Here is a 22,018-nt window from a genome sequence, read left to right on the forward strand (position 1 = left end):
GTGACCTCCATGGGGTCATAAAGAGTCAGACACAACTGAGTGACTAATACTTTCACTTTCACTTGGAAGGAGCAGGGACCACTTCCACATGTCTGGTCTCAGCCCCAGCATCTGCCCCGTGTCCAGGAGAAGAGGATGACACTTGGGTTCAAACACCACTTCTCACCCTAGTATTTGGGAGCCCCCGTGGCCGCTTGAATCTGCCCAAGCCTGGGTTTCCTCACATTTACTCCCTTGGTGCTTTGTCTTCCGTGTCCTTGGGCTGTGGAACCATCACAGGAATTTGTATCCGTAGAGGATGTGCTGTCTCTGATCACCAGACCTTCAGCGAGGTGGGTCAGGAGGGCTCACCGGGGTGGGCCTCTGTCGTCGTGAACCGCTGTCTTCGTCCCGTTTCTGGGTGGTCGGCGAGAGCTGTGTGCGTAACACCGGTCAACCTCTGCCCTTCCTGGCACAGATGGATCCCTGGTGATGGCTGCGAGGCACTGGTGACGTTCTCCAGCTAGGAATTTGGGAGCGTGGCTTGTGCATAACCGGGAGGAGGTTTGGGAGGCAGCCAGCCATTCTCATGCCATCTCTCCAGTCGCCGCAGTGACAGCTCAAGGTGGACAATAGAAACAGGAATAAGCCGAATTATGAGGGTTGAGGCTCTTTCCAAGGGGCACGGCCCCGGAGTGGAACAGCGGGGCCTTCCTAAGAGGGAAGTGACTCCCCTTCTGGTTGAACAGCTGACTGAGTGGTTTGTCCAGCCCCAAATCAAAGCTGCTGTCTTCAGTAAGAGTTGGGGAGCCAGGCTGGGCGAGAGTTTCAGTGGAGACAGAAGCTGGGGTTTGAGGTGGAGTTGGGATGCATTTCCCTTCTCCAGTAGACCACATGTTGTCAGTCCATCCTAAAGGAGATCAGTCCTGGGTGTTCACTGGAAGGACTGATGTTGAAACTAAAACTCTAATACTTTGGCCACCTGATGCGAAGAACTGACTCATTAGAAAAGACCCTGATGCTGGGAGGGATTGAAGGTGGGAGGAGAAGGGGACGACAGAGGATGGGATGGTTGGATGGCATCACCTACTCAATGGACATGAGTTTGAGTCAACACCGTGAGTTGGTGATGGACAGGGAGGCCTGGCGTGCTGCGGTCCACGGGGTCTGGAAGAGTCGGACACGATTGAGCGACTGAACTGAACTGAACTGGACTGGAATGCATCTAAGGGCAGGAACCAAGGGGGCTCCTTCAGTCTCACCCCTGCATTGCTAGAGGCTCACAGACCAGCCTCCACATGTGTTCTCATTGGTAATCACCATCACCTCCCCTTGGACCATCTCCCACTGCATCAGTTGGGTCACTCACTGTCCCTCCCACTGTCCCCCCAAACACAATCTAAATATTCCCACTCCTCTACCTTTTTTTAAATAGTTATAGCAGTTTTTATTGTAATATTCATATACAGTTATTATAGACCATTTAGATAATACTGAAAAACTTTTTGTTTGTTTGTGTTCAATCACTTACTCATATCCAACTCTTTGTGACCCTATGGATTGCAGCACGCCAGGCTTCCCTGTCCATCACCAACTCCCAGAGCTTGCTCAAACTCATGTCCATTGAGTCAGTGGTGCCATTCAACCATCTCATCCTCTGTCGCCCCCTTCTCCTCCTGCCTTCAATCTTTCCCAGCATCAGGGTCTTTTCCAATGAGTCAGCTCTAGAAGCAGCATGATAAATCATCCAGGGATTCACGACCAGAAAGCAATCACTCAGTATTTATTGATTTTATGACACATCCCCTCTGCCCTTTTCTGGGATGCTTTCCCACTTCCACTCGGTCTCCATCTTTCCTGTCCTCTCCAAAGGAACTCGGGAGAGACTCCGCCCCCCACAAGGTCCCCTGCCTGGTCCCAGACAGTGCAGATGGCCCCCTAATGTGAACCTGGTTCCCTCTGTGATGTTTCTTGCGCTCTGACCTTTAGCTCTGGGTTCGACTGTGGATGTGTCTGCCCCTCTTGATTAGATTGTAAGCATGTTCTCCTTCAAAGTGGTTGTAAAGGACACATGTAAAATGTTTATGCTGGTTCCTGGCTCGTAGTGGATGCTTTAGAAATATTTGTTGCCTACATTAGTTTCTCCTCTTTGAGAGCTGAGAGTCATTTTTGGAGGTATTTCTTTGAGATGATCACAGTAGATGGCACCTAATAGGTAGTTAACACACTTAAATCAGTAACTTAAAATTCAGATTTGAGCCTGGACAGGATTTGGGAGGCTGAGCTGGTAGCCAGGCCACAAGCAGCATGTATGTGGGAAGACCTGCCAGGTCCGAGGGAAATGGGAATAGAATTAGCAGGAAGTCTCTCTTCCAAGTCTTTTTACACACAACGTGTAAACCTGTTAGTGAGTGAACATCTCACCGAGTTTAGACTTTTTTGTGAATATCAGGTAGGACCAGAAATAAGCACTTTGAGCCACAGAAGGGAACATGGCCATTGCTGTATTTAGATCTTTTGAAGGTTTAGTAGCATCCTGGAAAGACCTTGAGTCTGAGGATAGGAAACTGGGAATTACCCCTTTGGTTTTGGGGGAGGAGTTCAGAGCCCTCACCTGGGAATTAAGAGTTTGTACTAGAGGACTGGTCCTGTCCTCCTAGCAGCCTATGGTTCTGTGATGTGGGCCTGACTTTTCACATATGACAGTAACTTAATTGGTTTCTAAAATATTTTGTGAGTCTGCATAACATTTCCCCAAACCCCGTTATAGTCCCTCTTTAGGGATATTAGTGACATAACATTGGGTAGGATATCAAATTATTCTTTATCAGTTTCAGCGGGAAGATCTTCTGGAGGAGGGAATGAATGGCAACCTACTCCAGTATTCTTGCCTGGAGAATCCCCCGGACAGAGAAGCCTGGCGGGCTGCAGTCCACGGGGTCATAAAGAGTTGGACACATCTGAGCGCAGTACAACAGTTTCAAGGGAGAAATTGCTGTGTTTTTGATGGATGTCTTCTTGTAGGGAAAATTACATACATGTCATCCAGGCCAGGATGGAACCTTTTATAAGGTTGCTTTAGTAACTCGCTTGATAATAAAGACACCTTCTATATTTTTTTCCAGAAGAAAATATATATTGTTTTCCATTCAAGGGAGTCTTGTAACTGTTAAGTCAATAGAACTTTATAGTTTGGTAGTTTTATACACAAGAAGGTCAAATGGCTTAAAACTCATGATCTGACTTAGTTTATTTTTGGTTTGGAAACCAAAAATCACACATTAGCAAACCAGTCTTTCTTTGGGGAATTTGAAATCACCAAAATACATACAGGTATTTTTTTTCCATTTATTTTAATTAGTTGGAGGCTAATTACTTTACAATATTGTAGTGGTTTTTGCCATACATTGACATGAATCAGCCATGGATTTGCATGTGTTCCCCTTCCCGATCCCCCCTCCCACCTCCCTCTCCACCCGATCCCTCTGGGTCTTCCCAGTGCACCAGGCCCGAGCACTTGCCTCATGCATACATACAGGTATTATTTCCTGCAATTTCATTCACTCGTCCCTTCCACTCCTAAGAGCTTGCAGTCCATGATAAAAATGGAATTTCCTTGGGAAATTTTAGCTATCATTAACATTTTTCATATCATTAAATGATTTGCACACAAAACTCTAGAATTCAGCCTCTTTATCACTCACACAACTGTCTTCTAGTACACTCTATAACTGTAGCCCGATAAATGGTTCAGAGCAATTATTTTCATGTTCTCAAAGCTTGCATAAGTCGATTATGTTATATTTTGATGGAAGCAAATTCCAGTGACAACAGAGAAGTTGGCAAATTTAGTCTGTCACCACCTCTTTGTGATTTGGTTCTGATGTCTTCCTTTTCTTGCTGCATCTTTCTTCTCCGAGGACTGACTCCCTAGCTCATTGGGTCTCTGCTGGAGAATCATCTATGTGAAGCCTTACCTGAGTGGACACGTGCAGGTGCCTTGAGGTGACAGCAGGTGACCTGAGTGAGGGGTCCCAGAAAGGGGCCTCAGCCTTGCGGACTCTGCGGGGCTGCGTGGTCCTTTTGTAAAGTAAACAGATCAGCATTAAAAAAAAACATAGTGCCTAATAATTAAACAAATTTCCTGGTAGAATTCAGCCTGCCACCTGCCAGCTTGTGACTGGTTTAGCTGATTAAAGGAGTTCCCCTTGTCATAAATATTAACCTTAAATTTTAAAGACTGGAAAACATACAGAAGTTAAAAGACTGAATCCTATATGTCAGTGGACGAGAATATTTCTGAACAAGGCGTGGGAGACCTGGGTGTAGAGAGGAGATATCACTTTATATCATTTGGCCTATTAATAATATCATTAATAGCCAATATCCATATAGAGGAATGGGGCTTCCCAGGCTGTTCCAAAGAACCCACCTGCCAATGCAGGAGACATATGAGATGTGGGTTTGATCCCTGGGCTGGGAAGATCCCCTGGAGGAAGGCTTAACAGCCTACTCCAGTATTCTTGCCTGGAGAATCCCATGGACAGAGTAGTCTGGCAGTCTAAAGTCCATAGAGTTGCAAAGAGTCGGACAGGACTGAAGTGACCTAGCACTCACATAATATGGAGGAATTGGAGAAGGACATGGCAACCCACTCCTGTGTTCTTGCCTGGAGAATCCCATGGAGAGAGGACCCTGGTGGGCTACAGTCCATAGGGTTGCAAAGAGTCGGACATGACTTAGCGACTAAACAATGTGGGGGAATAACTCCAACTAACCAGCACGGCTTTCGGTATGCTGACGACCTCGCTCTTTAAACCCAACATCTGTGCTTGAAAAAGGAAAGCAAGGCTATATTTGCCTGCTACTTTTATTAAATAACTTGCCTCTATTATTTACCAAACAGGCTAACTGTATGAAACCTCATCAAGAAACCCCAGTGACAAGGTTGGGTCTGAAGGTAGATTTTGGCATCTCTGCCCCAGTCAGTCACCTCATTAAACGGGCAGTGGTTTTACAGCCGTGCCCTTGGTCTCCTGGGTTGAGTTCAATCCTGTGTGTGTGTGTGTGTGTGTGTGTGTGTGTGTGTTCGCGCGCACGCTCAGTTCAATCCCACAGCAACGATGATTGCTGAGCTCTGTGACCCAGCGTGAACTGTGGCCAGGCGGGTGCAGAGCTCAGCAAATGTGGGACTAGGCTGAACTTTAGAGGGTCAGGGTCATTACCAAAGTGGAGTCAGCCTTGGTGGTGGTGGTAAGAAATAAGGTGCATTTCCACGCAGGGCATCTTCCACACAGAAACTCGGGAACAGAGTTTGTGACTACGAGAACAGCTGTTTCATACCAAGGTAGCATGTGAGTAAATTAGTTAAAGTGAATTACAGAGTTTTTAGGAGAGAAAATTATATTTCTCCTTTCACATGCCATTTTCCCTAAGTTGCTAAGAAATCCACGGGGAAACAACTATGTCGAGTGCTATGTTGTTGTTATTTTTTTTTAATCCTTTGTCACACATATATGAATTTGCAAATCACTCAGTTATTAGCCATTCATTCCTTCTATGCCATAAAGAAGGCTGAGCACCGAAGAATTGATGTTTTAGAATTGTGGTGCTGGAGAAGACCCTTGAGAGTCCCTTGGACTGCAAGGAGATCACACCAGTCAATCCTAAAGGAGATCAACATTGAATATTCACTGGAAGGACTGATACTGATGCTGAAGCTGAAGCTCCTTTGGCCACCTGATGTGAAGAACCGACTGACTGGAAAAGACCCTGATGCTGGGAAAGATTGAAGGCAGGAGGAGAAGGGGGCGACAGAGGATGAGATGGTTGGATGGCATTACCGACTTATTGCACATGAGTTTGAGCAAACCGGGGGAGATAGTGAAGGACAGGGAAGCCTGGCGAGCTGCAGTCCATGGAGTTGCAAAGAGTCGGACAAGATTGAGCAACTGAACAACAACAGTAACAACAATTTCTTCCATTCATTCAGCAAACAGCCATTGAGCATTCACCATGTGCCAGGCATCCGAGGAGGCTGTGAGGCTTTGGGGGTAAAGAGGTGGATCCCTGTGGCCTGGAGCTGGGAGTCCATCAAGAAAGACAGACTCACGTTCCGCCCGTTCCTACTGGGTGCCTGATGAGTGCCAGATGTGGGGTGGTCTGGATATTTCGGATGCATCAGGGAAAAGAACATACGAAGACCCTTTCTTCCTCTCCAGCTGGATAATCTAATGCCCTGACTTGATTTTGTACAGAAGCCTATGTGTGCGTGGTGGATGGTGCAAAGATATCTTGGACCTGGTGGAACCAGAGGTCACCCAGTGATGGCCTAGGGGAAGCCTGGTGTGTTCTCTCCATAGGCAAGACGGAGACACATTCTCTGCCTCTTCCAGCCCTGGCTTGTGGCTACATCACTTCAGTCTCTGCCTCTATCATCACATCACCTTCTCTCCTGGGTGTCTGGACCAAATCTTCCTCCATGTCCCTCTTATAAAGATACATGTCCCTCTTATTAAGATACCTGTAATGGCCTCTAGGACCCACCTGGGTAACACAGAACAAAAATCATCATCTCAAAATCCTTAGGTTTATTACATCTTTTGCCACCCAAGGCAAAATCCACAGGTTCCAGGCTTAGGGCATAAACGTATCTTTTTGAGGCCACGCTTCAAACCAACCTAAGTGTTTGGGCAGAGACAACAGCCCCTACTCAGGCCCTGAAGTAAGAAGGAGATGGCTGGTGTGTTGGATGGGCCACGAGGTGGCCAGCAAGGTTTGATCATGTAGGGGAGGGAGCAAGTGGTAAGGGACGCAATTGAAAAACCAGATACAGCATATCCTAAAGGATAGGCAAGGCTTTGAAAGATGTTCAGAGTAGACACAGGTTGGATTTATGTTATAAGAACATGCTGGCTGCTCTTCGGAGAATATATTGAAGGCGACAAGGGGCAGGGAGAATTATTAGAGAAAACCTGTCAGGAGGCTACTGTAGTCGCCCTGGTGGGAGGTCTGAGCTGAAGACCATGGTACTTGGAGGGGTATGATGTTGGGCTGATGTTACACCATTTCTGAAGATGGGAAAACCAGTGTTCCACGACCTGGATCAAGGGGTGACTTTTTTTTTTTTTTAATTGAAGTATAATTGATTTACAGTGTTTCAGGTGTATAGCAACGTGATTCAGTTACACACACACACACACACACTTTCTTTTTCAGATTCTTTTCCAAACAGGTTACTACAAGATATTGGCGTTCCCTATCCTGTATAATAAGTGAGTGACCTTGTTTATCATTCAGTAGCAAAGCCATGTCTTCTAGTTCTCAGGACAGCACTTTTTCCCACTGCATCAAGCTTCCACTTAAGAAAAAACTTTTTTCTTTTCTTTTTGATCTATATTATATGAGATGAGGAATGTTCACTAAACTTATTGTGATTTCATGATGTATGTGAATTGATCATTATGCTGTACATCTTTTTTATCTTTTTTTTTTTTTTTTTTGGCTCCGCTGCTTGGCTTGCAGGATCTTAATTCCCCAACCAGGAATGGAACTGAGATCCTGGGAATTCCCTTTCTTCCAGTTTTAATGATATACTTGATACAGCACTGTATAAGATGTATCCCATGGAGAATTAACCTGTCAGTCCACTGGTTAGGGCTTTGTATTTTCGCTGCCATGGGCCCAAGGGAACTAAAATCCCACAAATTTTGAGGTGTGGCCCTCCCCCCAAAAAACTGGAAAAAAATGATACAAAAATACAGCCTATTTATCAAATTAAAAGACATTAATAAATGAATTTTAAATGATTTGGAAGAACAAGTTATTGTCCTGCTTATATTACTGAAAACATAAATAATATTCATTTTACCTCCATTAAAATTTTTTTTTAAACAGCTGAAAATCCTGAGTCAGGGATATTACAGACTTAACTGACCAATTTGTTCCTTCATTAAGTGAGGTGAACTTAAGGCACAAGAAAACACTCTGCCATTGCAGCCCGGTCTCCTTGGATTGTCTACTCTTTGAGTAACACCTTTTATGTTATTTATTTGATCATCCTTCTATATCTCCAGCAGTTGTTTCATCTGCAATAGAGGAGGACCTTGGAGGCACCCCTAAAGGGTTCAGGCTGCCCATTGAGGCCTAGTTGAGCTTTAAGTGATATTATAGTGCCACCTAGTGGCACAGTTGTTGAAATACAACCAAGAATTAAAAAGGGTTGCTGACAAACCCTTCTTTGTTAATTTTAATTATAAATAAGTGCTTGAGTGTATATTTAATTATATCGTGGAAAGCAGTGGCCAAGGTGGGCTGGGGGTGGTAATAAAAATGTACACAGATTCCTGGTCTCAATAATCTTACTGGACAACATCACCCCAAGTAGATATTAAAGTAACATGCATAAAACCATAATGAGAAATAAGTGCTAAGCTTATGTAGGTATTAATTGCTTGAGGGTGGATATGAGAGTTTATACAAGAGTGAGATTGATAAGGATTGGAGTGAAAAGGGAAGCAGCAACTTTGAAGTTGGGTGTGACTCTGCTTCTCCAGGTCGTAGCCAAGTGGCCTTCATCTCTCTGAGCCTAGGCTTCCTCATTTGGGGATGAAAAAGCAGACACAGGATGACTTTGTGCTTTACGGATCTAAGGATTCCATGAGAGGAAGGCACAGTACTTTTCCAGTGACCAGGATGGAGTAAGTGCTCAGTGAAGGGTGTCCTGGCATCATCATCATTGTCATCATAATTTGCGTTGGGGGAAGGTTGACTCTGAGCTACAGATGGGCCAGGGCTGCTATTCCTTCAGGTGAAGAGAAGATAGAAATGTGGCTGGAGCAGAGGGGTGGGTGCAGACACTCGGGGACCAGGGTTTGCCAGGGTGGAGGAAGATGGGCTGTGCTCATTGCAGTGTTGATGGAGGCAAGGACACAGCAAAGGGAAGACAGAGGGTTAGTTGACATTGGTGTGTGCAAGGGAGGGGGAGACTGCAGTTAGGGACATGGGGGAGGCCGGTGCTTGGGTAGCCCCCGTGGAGGACCAGAGCATGACCCAGGGCCTCCACAGTGGGATGAAAGAGGGACAGACATCTGAGAATTAATTCAGAGAAAGAAGTGATAGACTTGGTCTTGGGAGGAGGATTAGGGTCAGCAAAGCTGACAGTTGGGTGGTGAGCTTAGCTGGTGGAAGAAACCCAAGTTGCCGTCTGCCAAGTCAGAGAGGAAAAAGGCAGCAAAACCAGTCTGGGCATGGTGAGCTCAGCTTCTGACATGATGAGTGCACATGTACAGCGAAGAAGCTTCACGGAAGTTTCTAAAGAACAGTCAGAGATACAGGCTGGGACTAGGAAGTTAGACTTGAGAACACAAAAATAGAGGTTTTTAACTGATCTGATGAGCACTGTTGTATGTGGACTTTCCTCATTTATACGGGGATAATAATCCACAGTCCTCAGTGCTGTGGGTTGGATTAAACAAAGTAATATATGGACACTGCAGATGCATAACCAAGCTTAATAAATAAATACCTTTCCCTTCCTGCGACACTTTTGATGATCAATGTCTTGGTCTTATTGGCCAAGAGTGATTTGGAAATTTATGTGTAAACAGTGTAATAAAAGGCTTTCCAGATGGCTCAGTGGGAAAGAATCTACCTGCCAATGCAGGAGATGCAGGAGAGGTGGGTTCAATCCCTGAGTCCGGAAGATCCCCTGGAGAAGGAATTGACAGTCCGCTCCAGTATTCTTGCCTGGAAAATTCCAAGCAAAACCAGGGGGGCCTGGCAGGCTGCAGTCCATGGGGTTCCAAAAGAGTTGGACACGGCTTAGGGACTTCACTTTCATTTTCACTTTCTGGCTCAGACGGTAAAATGTCTGTCTATAATACAGGAGACCTGGGTTCAGTCCCTGGGTCGGGATGGTCTCCTGGAGAAGGAGATGGCAACCCACTCCAATATTCTTGCCTGGAAAATCACATGGATGGAGGAGCCTGGTAGGCTACAGTCCATGGGGTCACAAAGAGTCGGACACGACTGAGTGACTTCACTTTCACTTTAGTGACTAAACAACAGTATAATAAAAGCATCTCTCTTATTTGTTCATTCATTGCATTCATTCAGACTTCTTGCACTGATTCTCTGATTCTAAAAGAGCAAGAAGTAGTGGCAGAAAAAGTGTGATTTTATGTGCATTTGTCATTGTCTATCTGTAGCTATTTCTCCCGGTCCTCAATAGGTGAAGGATTTCTTTTTTTTTTTTAACTAATTAATTTATTTTAAGGCTAATTACTTTACAATATCGTGGTGGTTTTTGCCATACATCAACATGAATCAGCCACGGGGGCACATGTGTCTTTCCGTTCCTCTTAGGGTTTGGTTCCTGGAAGCAAGCAGACCAATGGTAGCCCAAAAGGCTGATTTGAAGATTTAGGTTTTAAAAATGTACATATCGTCTTCTCTGTTTGTCTCATCTACTAAATGTTGTGAAATAGAGAGAGTTTGATCCTAGCCCAGCTCAAGAGACGCATCTGACACGGACGGTTAATGAGGGGGAATCCTAAAGGAATGCTCTGGCCTCCGAGAGCCAGGCAGGCGTGGGAGCCAGTGTCCACTCCGATCGCCTTCAGCCTTTATTTGTTCAGCTGGCCCGAGAGCCCGGTGCGGCTGCAGCCACAGTGGGGAGGCGCGTGAATGGGTCTGATGACTCGGCGTCCGCCTGGCCTTTGGGTAGAAAGCCGTGGCCTGGCGGCTTCCCAGGGCATGCCAGAGCTTCCTCGGCTGTCAGGCCGATTGTCCTTTCTGGATTCAGTGAATCCTTTTTCTGACTTCACTGTCTCTCACTGAAGGTCATAAACCACAGAGGCAATTCCAGACCCACAGTAGCAAAAAAAGAAAAAATTTAGAGATCCTAGCTCTGACAGCCAGCCATTCATTCCCTTGGGCATTTTTTTCTTTTTGCTACAGTGACTGAAATGCAGTGATCCATTGCCTAGCATGGGTGAAAGGTGCAGGGGTAGGAGTGGAATGTTTCTTAAAAAAAAAAAAACCTTTTTTTAAAGATGCAAAATTCTTGTGATTATTTAATGATTCTGTAGTTACGGAAGTGTCTTGTCTTGTTCAGTTGCTAAGTTGCGTCCGACTCTTTGCAACCCCATGGACAGCAGCACTGTCCTTCATTATCTCCTAGAGTTTGCTCAAGTTCATGTCCACTGAGTCAGTGATGCTGTCTAACCATCCCATCTTCTGTCATCCCCTTATTTATGTCTATTCATCGTGAAGTTAGTTTTAGTGTTGCCTGATAAATTAGTAAGCTCAACTCTTTACTTTTAAACATGTTTTTTCTTTTATTGATCCCATCTTTTGTATAAAGTGATTTAATGAAATTGGAATTATTCCATCACTGTGGATAAATGATTTACTCAGATTAGATAAACTCACAATGACTATTTCAAATATTGGTGCTCGGGAAGTTTTTGTGAACAGCTTTCTGGCGTATTTAATACTGGTATACAAGGTTTTAGAGCATTTTTAAAGATGTATTCTGTAATAAGATAACTATTAAGAGGAAAAAACAGTACTGCATGTAGAACAAAACGCAAAGTCTATCCCATAAAAGGGAGGGCTTTAATGCTGTCTTGTTAGTTTTTTCACTTGCATGGTAGGGGTTGTATGTGCAGTTTAGTAGGGTTGCAGGAAGACCCCTATGTCAGATCTCAACAACCACAGACACTGACAGGGCAGCGTCCAGGGCCACTGCTCAGCCCGGGTGGGGTCATCTCAGGGCCCCATCCCTACTCTCAGCCAGACTTCCGGGGATGGCAGTTCAGAGCCAGGAGAAAGCAGACCTTTGACAGTCTTGCCTTGGGTTGGGTGGTGGATCTGACCACGTGATTTTGTTAAGTATTGTTCTCTGCCTTTCTTGCATCATGGCCTGGGGCACCTAGATGCTGTCTGCCAGGAGCTCTGGTCTGGTGGGTGTGGGGCTGGGGCCACACAGACAAACAGGTGATCACAGGAGTGGATGGGAAGTGTCATTACGCAGGCATCTTGGACAAGCACCTTGTGTGGGGTGAGGGTAGCGGACAGCGGGGATTTTCCAGGGGAAGAGTGAGAGATGACTTGTGGGGCATCCCCTGAAGGGGATAGGACACAGAAGTCTGTGAAAGAACGGAGCTTGACATCCCTTGTTCAGGGATGTCAGTGTGACCGATCAGGGCTGGGGAGGTGGCAAAAGGGAGGGACAGAGAATTTAATAATACAAATGACCATCGCTCGATGTATTTCTGTTTAAGGGTGCTCTAGGTGGCGTGTTCTCAGTCAGGACACATTTCTATATTGAATGCAGTTTTATCATTCTTGCCACTGTGCTCAATATTTCCACTCCTGTTCCTTTTCTCCCCAAAGTTCCATTAGTGGCTTGGACTCAGCATCGCGTGTCTAAAACGAAATACATTAAAGAGAATTATAGCCAGTAAGTTGGCTGTCCTTTCTGTTCCCCTTTTCTGTCCAGACATGCATTTTGTTGTTTTTAGATCATAGGTTACTGCAAAGTACAGCATCCACAATACATAATTTAGAACTTTTTGTGTAAATGATATATAAGACAGATAATTTCCAAACTTAATGAAAAAGCAGTTATTTCCTGAGCCTTATGGGAATTAATCAAAACCAACTGAGATTAATTAACACGTAGAAAAGGTCAGCTGAAGTTATTATTTATGCTGACATTTAGATTGTAGTTTAGAAATTGTATAATATCTAGAGTAAATAGATATGCCTTCAAAGTGCCCCTAAATGGTTGGTGCCCATATGATTAGATTTTATATTTTATTGTTGTCTCTTCTGTAACACTTATGTATACATTTAAGCTTCCTTGAAAATTCTAAGCTTATAGTATTTTTATGGGTGCTCAAGGAATAGCAGCTATTCTAACGATAATGAAAACGCATGAAGAGAAGGGAAAGTACAAATGAAGTATGATTTTGACTTATAAAATGTAGGCAGATGTTAAAGGTTGTCAGTAATAAAAAGAGGAACGAGGAAGAAAGCAGAGACCCCAGGGTCAGCTTGGTGTTAGGGGATAGGCTGAGTGGACAGACCCCATTTTCAGTCATATGGAGCATTTATAGGGACAGAGAAGTTATGGAAGTTTGCTTAAGTGGTACCCAGGCAGTGGCAACTCCAACTTGGGCTTTAAGTAGTTTCAGCAGGATGCACTCTGACTGTTTATCCAATGGGGGTTGAGCACATGAGGAGCTTTGGGGCTCATGCTCAGGGCTGAGCCCCATGATTGGCCCTGGTTTCAAGAGGGTGGCCGCTTAACAGAACAGTCTCACTCACCCCCTTGTGGGATTTCATTCATAGGATTCCTGAGGTTGGGTCACCAGAATGGTGCTTACACACTGATTTCAGATGATTCAAATTTTTATGTAGACGGGACTCTTCAAAAAATCTTTTTCCCCTGGGCCCCACACACCCAAAGGATGGCTCTACATTCTAGGGTCCTGTGCACACTTTGTGGTTTTTGTTATTCAGTCACTAAGTCATGTCTGACTCTTTGTGACCCCACAGACTGTCGCCCCCAGGCTCCTCTGTGCATGGGATTCTCCAGGCAAGAATACTGGAGTGGGTAGTTATTCCCTTTTCCAGGGATCTTCCCAATCCAGAGATTGAATCTGAGTCCCCTGCATTAGAGGCAGGTTCTTTACCACTGAGCCACCTGTGAAGCCCCATGCATGCTTGGAGCTGAGCACTAATGATTCAGAATTGCCCAGAGCTTTAAGAGATCTGATCTGAACAGATCTCCCCTGAAATCCACTTAGCTTTTCTCTCCACAGATCAAGACTTCACTTGCTCACTAAATGCAGTTATCCAGGTTCTCTGGTAGGGAAAGGGGAGATTCAATGACTTTTCTTAAATATTTGGAAAATTTTTAGAAAACACAAAAAAATGGCAGGTGAACAGTCTGACTTCAGATGGATACAGAGTGTTTTCAGACTGTAATGAAATAGAGCACAGACTCTAAAGCTGTCAGACAGCACAGCTGGACATGTGTGTGTACGGTACATGGTGTCATGTGGCCAGATCACCCTGCATTGGTGAAATCACTGTTATATACTTCTCATTAAAAAGCTTCTCTTTGCCTCATCTAGAGGTGTTATCTTAAGACTGCAAAGTGAGTTATTTAAAAAAAAAAAACATTTGAATCTAAGATACTCTCTGCTCACATCAAATTATAGACAGAAATTGAATACGGAGGCTGGAAGTATCATTAGAAACCCTGACTTTAGATTCTAAAGTTCATTCAAAGAGCCTCATTATTCCCATACATTGGTATTTTATAGAAATAAATTTGAAGTATAAAATCAAGGAATATGTCATAAACATTGCATTTGATAGCATTCCTTTTTGCCAAGTTCAAAAATCACTTGCCAGGGTCCAGGTAGGGTGTTTCTGGAGTGGATGGATGGTCAGGTTGGACCACCAAGGCTGAGAGCTAGTTACCACCACATGAACCCTTCATTCATTCATTCCTGAGCCAAAGGCCATGGCAGGTGGTAGATAGAAGACTTAAATGGTGAACAGATGTCCCCACCCTCATGGTGCTAGTATCTCATTGGAGAGCAGACAATGAACTGATGAGCAAATACATAATTGTAAAACTGTGAGGGACTTCCCTGATAGTCCAGTGGTTAAGACTATAATGCAGGGGGCGCAAGTTCGATCCCTGGTTGGGGAACTAAGATCCCATAGGCTGTGCGGAAGGGCCAAAAGTTAAAAAAAAAAATGTGAAATGCTAAGATCTTAAGAAGGAAGTAGACAGAGTGCCCTGCTGGAGACTAATGGGGATGTGGATGCACTGAGAATCCTCCTTCACTGGTGGCGGTTCAGGAGAGACTCACGTCATGGGCAGATCTAGAGAAAGAGCCTTCGGGGAATGCTTGCACCCAGGCCCTGGGACAGATACGAGCAGCGTGGCGGACACGGTGTGTGGGGCGGGCACAGCACGGGGTGCAAGGGAATCTGAGGCCACACTCTGTGAGGCCTGGAAGGTGAGGAGCACGGGGTTTACTTTGCTTGCAGTGGTAAGGCAAGGAGAACTTGAAAAGCAGGGCCATGCCATGATCTGATTTTCTTTCATGTCACTCAGAGAAAGGCCGGGAAGGGTAAAGAGGAAGCTGGAGAGTCATTTAGGAGCCTAGAGTGCAGGTCTCACTGATGCTGGCTGCACCGGTGTGGCAGCAAGGCAGCAGACAGTGAGGTCGGGAGGTTTCAGATCTATTTTGGAAGTGAAATGGCTAGGAATTGAGCATGCATTAAATTTAGTGTGGGAGAAAGGAATAGCAAGGGTGACTCCTGCTTTTCTGGAGCTGGAGAAGGTGAATGGAAGATCAGATCTGGGGAGAAAAATTAGAAGTTCTATTTTGCATTATTTTTTTAAGCTGGAGATACCATTGTATTCGGGGCTTCCCTGGTGGCTCAGATGGTAAAGAATCGGCCTGCAGTGCAGGAGACCTGGGTTTGATCCCTGGGTCGGGAAGATCCCCCTGAAGAAGGGAATGGCCACCCACTCCAGTATTCTTGCCTGGAGAATTTCATGGACAGAGGAACCTGGAGGGTCACAGTTCATGGGGCCACAAAGAGTCTGACACGACTGAGTGACCAGCAACAATGACCATTGTACTCAAGGAGATGTCAAGGAGGAAGTTTCATCTGGAAACTGATCAGAGAAACGGATGCTGCCTACTTCAGAATAGAAAGAGTTGTGAGATTCGCTCTTGTAACTGAACATGCATTCGTGGCATCAGTGCATCTAAATGCAAAGGGGGAACAGGCTTAAAGAGAGCAGAGCTTTCCTCATCTTTGTCCCAGAGATGTTCCCACTGTGTGTTCAGGGGGAGAGCTGAATTCCTGAAACTTCTTTGCCTAAAAGAAAAGGTGTTATTTTCATTCCTGGAAAGAAATTAGATTGCATAAAAGTAATGTGACGTGGAGAGCCAGCTTCCAAATTAGGGATAAGAGAGCAGATAAAATCAGCTAAAATAGAAATGTTTCTCTCTAAAAGGGCAGACCAATCATTAGCCATTTGAAGGAAATAAAAGATCTGGCAGTTTTTCCTCACTCTTGTGTCACTAACATAATGTTAATGAGACTTTGTTTAAAAATTACTTACTTCAGGGCACTTCCCTGGTGGTCCCCTTGTGATGCAGGGGATGTGGATTCGACTCCTGGTCGGAGAACTAGGATCCCACATGCCACAACTACTGAGCTCGTGTGCCATGACTGGAAAATACATGCGTGGCAACTAAAACACGATGCAGCCAAATAAATTTTTTAAAAATTACTTACTTCATTAAACAGCTCAAGATTTACAAATTTCAGTGACAGAATGAAAATAATAAGAGGGCTTCCCTGGTGGCTCAGAGGTAAAGCCTCTGCCTGCAGTGCGGGAGACCCAGCTTTGATCCCTGGATCAGGAAGATCCCCTGGAGAAGGAAATGGCAACCCACTCCAGTACTCTTGCCTGGAAAATTCCATGGGCTACAATCCATGGGGTCACAAAGAATTGGACACAACTGAGCGACTTCACTTTCACTTTTTCTGTCAGTATGTAGATGTGTGTGTGTGTACATGCAGTAATTCAAATTTATTGTATAGCTTTGATTCAGATTGAAAAAGGCAACATTTTCTTTCTTTTTTGGTAATTAATTCATCATTTGTCCTTCTGTTATTAAAATTTGCTCCACCCTTAATTTTCCAGTCTTCTGTAAACCCGAGTCACCATATATTTGTGTTAGAAAACTCTACTTAAGGCTCATCCACCCCTCCCTTACCTTTTTAACCTTTCTTCCTAGGGTCAACCGGGACCACCGGGGCCACAGGGTCCTATTGGACCCCTGGGACCCCCAGGACCCATTGGGATCCCAGGAGAGAAAGGGATGAAAGGTGACAGTGGCCGTCCTGGAGCAGCAGGTGGCAAAGGTGACAAGGTAAGCCTCTTCTTAAGTGAAACTCATTTAACCACTCACCAGCATTGCTATGCCAGATTTTTTATTTTTGTATAATCACAAGTTGTACCTTATAAAAATTAAGCCTGAACTCCTCTTGTATAATCAGCCCTCATTCCTAGCCCCTTTCCAGAGGAGCGTGCCTCTCTGGATGTTTTCTAGATACTTAAAGAGAAGAGCATGTCAGGCTTCCTGGTGGCTCAGTGGTGAAGAATCTGCCTGCCAATGCAGGAGACACGGGTTCAATCCCTGATCTGGGAAGACCCCACATGCCGCAGAGTAACTAAGCCCGTGTACCGCAGCTACTGGGCCTGTGCCCTAGAGTCCAGGAGCTGCATCTACCGAAGCCTGAAATCCCTACAGCCCATGCTTCACAACAAGAGAAACCACCACAGTGAGAAGCCCGAGCATCACAACTAGAGAGTAGTCCCCACTCGCCACAGCTAGAGAAAAGCCTGTGCAGCCAGGAAGACCCTGCACAGCCCCAAATAAAATGAATGCATAAAATGATATGAAAAAACATGAATGTATCCAGTGACGAGTGGTTTTCTCTATGACTTTTTAAAAAGCCTAAATGATACTATGGGTACCATGCCAAGTCTTTTTTCACTCAATCACATGGCTTAGAAATCATTCTATATCAATTGTTGTATTGAACTTGTTCCTTTAGAAACTTTGTATAATATGCTGTAATATGGATGTAAAACTGTTCTTTATTCTCTGTTGTGAATTTGAGATCTTATTGTAGTGCGAGTGTGCAAAAGCGGTCCTGTCAATTACCCATGTTTACCTTTAAGGTTTTCTTTCTCTAGGATAAAGAGATTCTGGGAAGTTGAATTTCTAATTATCCAGTATTGTATTCTTTGAACTGATACTGCCATGTTGGCTTCCTAAGTACAAAAAGAAGGGAACAAAATGCTGATTTCTAACTGTTGGCATTTGAGCTCCTTAATGTAAAAATAGATGATAGTACCCATTAAGGGTTGTTTTTTTTTTTTTTAAAGCAAGCCATTAATTACTAATGCTTTTAAGTAAATCAACAGGTTAATCTAATAATTTAGTAACTTTTATATCTTTGTTTTATTTTCTTGGATTTTAGGGTCCAACCGGAGTTCCTGGATTTCCAGGTCTGGATGGGATACCTGTAAGTATCCTTAAGTTTTTTCCATTTCAGGGGGGGAAGATACTCATCAAAGCCTTAAAGTCACATGATCTAATGTATTTATATGATATATAGTAACTGAACAAAAACAACAGCAAATGGCAAACTTTTCTTTATCTTTTTATTTTCATAAATGGCAGGATATGTGCATTTCAATTTTGTGTAATAACTCTGAGACCAAAACACTTTACTTGAAGAACAAGGTTTTCTTTTTTTTTTTTTTTATTAGTTGGAGGCTAATTACTTCACAACATTTCAGTGGGTTTTGTCATACATTGACATGAATCAGCCATGGAGTTACAAGGTTTTCAAACTGATTGGAGAAAAACGTTTTAGAACATGAGCTAGATATACTTGTCAGTTCAAGTATAATTTTCTGGAAATAAATTTATTCTCATTATGAAATATTTTACTAGCTGTGAGTCCTAATGGTGGGAGTGGGCTTAAAGCTCTCATTTCTAACTTGAAAATCAAAGGAAAGAAGAAAAAGGTATTTGGGGATGGTTATAATTAATTAGAGTCTTTCTAAGGATTTCAAGGAAAATTTCCTCCCAAATCTCTGAAAATATTCCAGACTAAATGAATTTAAATTGGAGTGTATGAAAATTAATTCATGTCTTCCCAGGTGGTGCTAGTGGTAAAGAACCCACCTGCCAATGCAGGAGACATAAGAGACATGGGTTTGATCCCTGGGTCAGGAAGATCTCCTGGAGGAAGGCATGGCAATCCACTCCAGTGTTCTTGCCTGGAGAATCCAATGGACAGAGGAGCCTGGCAGGCTTCAGTCCATGGGGTTGCAAAGAGTCCCAAGAGTCGGACATGACTGATGTGACTTAGCATGCACATATGCACTGTACTACATAGTATTTGTGGGTGGGAAAGGAAGATTCACAAAACTGAACAACATATGAGTCATAAAGGCCATAATCTGGGAACGCATATTGCATAACTGTTTTGTTATGATCAGTTCAGTTCAGTCGCTCAGTCGTGTCCGACTCTTTGTGACCCCGTGGACTGCAGCATACCAGGCCTCCTGTCCATCACCAGCTCCCGGAGTTTACTCAAATTCATGTCCATTGAGTTGGTGATGCCATCCAACCATCTCATCCTCTGTTGTCCCCTTCTCTTCCTGCCTTAAATCTTTATATTCTTACAAAAATACCTCACCTATAATTTTGTTTTCTGTAGGGACACCCAGGGCCTCCTGGATCCAGAGGCAGACCTGGCATAGATGGCCACAATGGCTCAAGAGGCGATCCAGGGATGCCAGGAGAAAGAGGAGCTCTTGGCCCACGAGGCCCCCCAGTAAGACAGCCACAGCTCATTTTAGTGGGGATCAAGTGAAAAGAGCCTCCCGTGGGAACAGACTTGATGTGTTCAAGAAACAGAGTTATTACAAGTATCCCGGGAGCCTGGTGAACAGATGGGGGTGATTGGAGGATGAGAGCAGAGAGTTGACATAACAGCTGTCTCAGTAGATGACATGGGGCCTTGCAGTCTATGGAAGGAGGCTGGGTTTTCTTTTCCATAGCATGGGAAGACACTAGATGGTTTTAAGGAAGGAAGTGATCTGATCTGACTGATGTTCTACCAAGATGTTTCTGGTTGCTGGATAGAGAATGGATAGTAGGGGAAGGGAGGCCAGTTAGCAAAACTGAGGTTGTTTATCCTTCAGGGTTCACTGCAGCTGCTTAAACCCCTCTAGGTATTTCAAACAGAGAGGAATTTAATACAGGGAATTTGGCACTTAATATTAACGGTTGGAGGATTAAAACTCTGGGGTCACTGCAAGATTTCAGGGGCTCACACATAGCTGAGATCCAGAAGTTAGAAGCCACTCCTGCACCTCAACCACTGCCTCTCATCCCCACTTCAAGACACCAGCAAACACTTAGGTTTCTATCTTCCTGCTTGGCTGCATCAACAGTACCAGAAGAGGATGTTTTGTGCATTTCTGCCTCCCAAATCTCAGAAGTACATCTCCCAGGTGGACCCTACTTCACAGCCAGCTGCAAAGAAGTCTAGGAAATGTAGTGTTTAGCTTTCTAGCCCCCATAATGCAAAAGAAACAAATAAATGACAGGAGTTTGGAGTGGAGGTTCAGAAATAGTTGACAGTATCCAGCACTTAAGAGACCTTTTACTGCTCTTAGTGGTTTTTTTTTTCCCCTTCAAAAGTTTGCACTTTTATTTAAATGTAACTTTAGTAAGAATGACTCTTTCCTCTACCACATATATCCCATTTCTCTCTTTTCTGACTTAAATAAAGACTGGAGATGATTTGGCCTTTCAAAACTGATTTTCTGTGCCTGTTTTTCAGCCTTTCTGCTTCCCTAATTAAATAGCATCACCCAAGATTCCTTCTAAAAGGTTTTCTCATCACCACTTTCATCTTACTTTCTTCTATGCATTTTTCCTTTTGCTCCAGATCCTAGTGGAAATGGTCTGAACACGGAACTCAAAAAAAATTTTCCATATTCACCTTTTTCTTGTGGTATCAAGTAACAACCAACTTCCATGGTTAAGCTTCTCAACCACCATTTGTTTTCAAACTCAGCCCCTTGAACATGCAAGTGCAGTCTGGTGAATGCACATTTCTTAAAATCTTCAAATTGGATCACACCGCATTCTACTGAGTGTCCATGAACATCTGAGAGACCAGGGTTCTCAATTTTAGCTTTAACACAGCAGATTGTTCTGATCACAGTACTGAAGTTTGTCATAATAGTCTCTTTGAAAAGTGATTTTTTTTTTCCCTTGACCCATTTCATATATGGGTGGTCCTCACTTTGCCCAGAAGTTGAGACTTTAAGAATGGCATGGAATCCAAAGGCACACAAAGCAACCTTAACATCCAGTGGGAAAATTACTATTGTTCTGTGACCTTTAAGATATTTCATTAAAACTTCATAAATATATAGGGGTAATTTTTAAAACTAATATTTATTTATCACATTGTAATCTAAAACATTAAAAACATTGAGAATTAAAGGGTTTTCTTTCTTTGTAAAAACTTATTAAAGACAGTTTGAATTGGGCTTGCCTTCTCCTGGTCCTGTAACTTAGAACATGAAGTGGAGGGGTTTTTTGTGCTTTGGTGAGTATCGCCCTCTTTTCTAAGTTTGGACCAGCTTCCAGTGTGTTGAAATATCTCTAAGAGTTTCTTTACCATGAGGTTCTTCTGTCTGTGTCACTTCCTCTGGTACATCTTCATTCTTTTAGTCACAACCGCTTCCTTCTTTTATGTGGATATGTTTACCTTCACTGAATTCCTCTGGCTTGAAAGACAGTAGTGACAACACTCTCACAATAGCTCTTTTTTCCATAACTCCACTTAGATTCTGTTTGAATTTCGCCTCCAGTATTAGCATTTTTCATTTCCTTTTCATCTTTGCTAGCCAATTCTCTCTTTCAATGATTTATTTTCACGAAATGTCACTTGGGTGTCTCACTGGGACGGTAACCAGGGGCAACACAGCTACATACTTCGCTGTGTGTGAGCTAACAGATGTTAGTGACCAGTCACGGGTAAACTTTGAAAGGAGTGATATGATCCCTTCGTGGTCTTCATTCACCTGTTACTTATATAGCGATCTGAGGACCATTGAGCTAGCAGTGATGTTTGTGTTTTATGTGTTGGCTCAGTTAATACACAGTGGTAACTGAAGTTTGAAGCAGTTGGTTGGAGGACTGGTGTGATATAACTTATTTGTGGAACTGAAACACAGTTCAGTTGTGTGTTGGAACTGTGAGAAGCAACAACTGTCTGTATAAGAAAATCTGATTTCTCAAGGAAACTGGTGGTGTAATTTACCACAAAACTCTTTAGTTACCTCCATTTGGAAGCAAAGTTAAGCGCTCGCCCAACAGGGATT

General features: G+C 43.8%; 1 protein-coding gene across 1 annotated transcript in view; it reads left to right on the forward strand.

The window, feature by feature from the left end:
• COL4A4 (collagen type IV alpha 4 chain) overlaps positions 1 to 22,018 on the forward strand; it is a 153,096-nt gene that overhangs the window by 29,371 nt on the left and 101,707 nt on the right. Inside the window, exons 5-7 of the mRNA XM_061148617.1 lie at positions 16,830 to 16,964; positions 18,082 to 18,126; positions 19,333 to 19,449. Coding sequence (XP_061004600.1) covers positions 16,830 to 16,964; positions 18,082 to 18,126; positions 19,333 to 19,449 — 297 coding nt within the window. The remainder of the gene's footprint in view (positions 1 to 16,829; positions 16,965 to 18,081; positions 18,127 to 19,332; positions 19,450 to 22,018) is intronic.

The sequence above is a fragment of the Dama dama genome, chromosome 8, assembly GCF_033118175.1.
Source record: "Dama dama isolate Ldn47 chromosome 8, ASM3311817v1, whole genome shotgun sequence".
In the NCBI taxonomy this organism is placed as follows: Eukaryota; Metazoa; Chordata; class Mammalia; order Artiodactyla; family Cervidae; genus Dama; species Dama dama.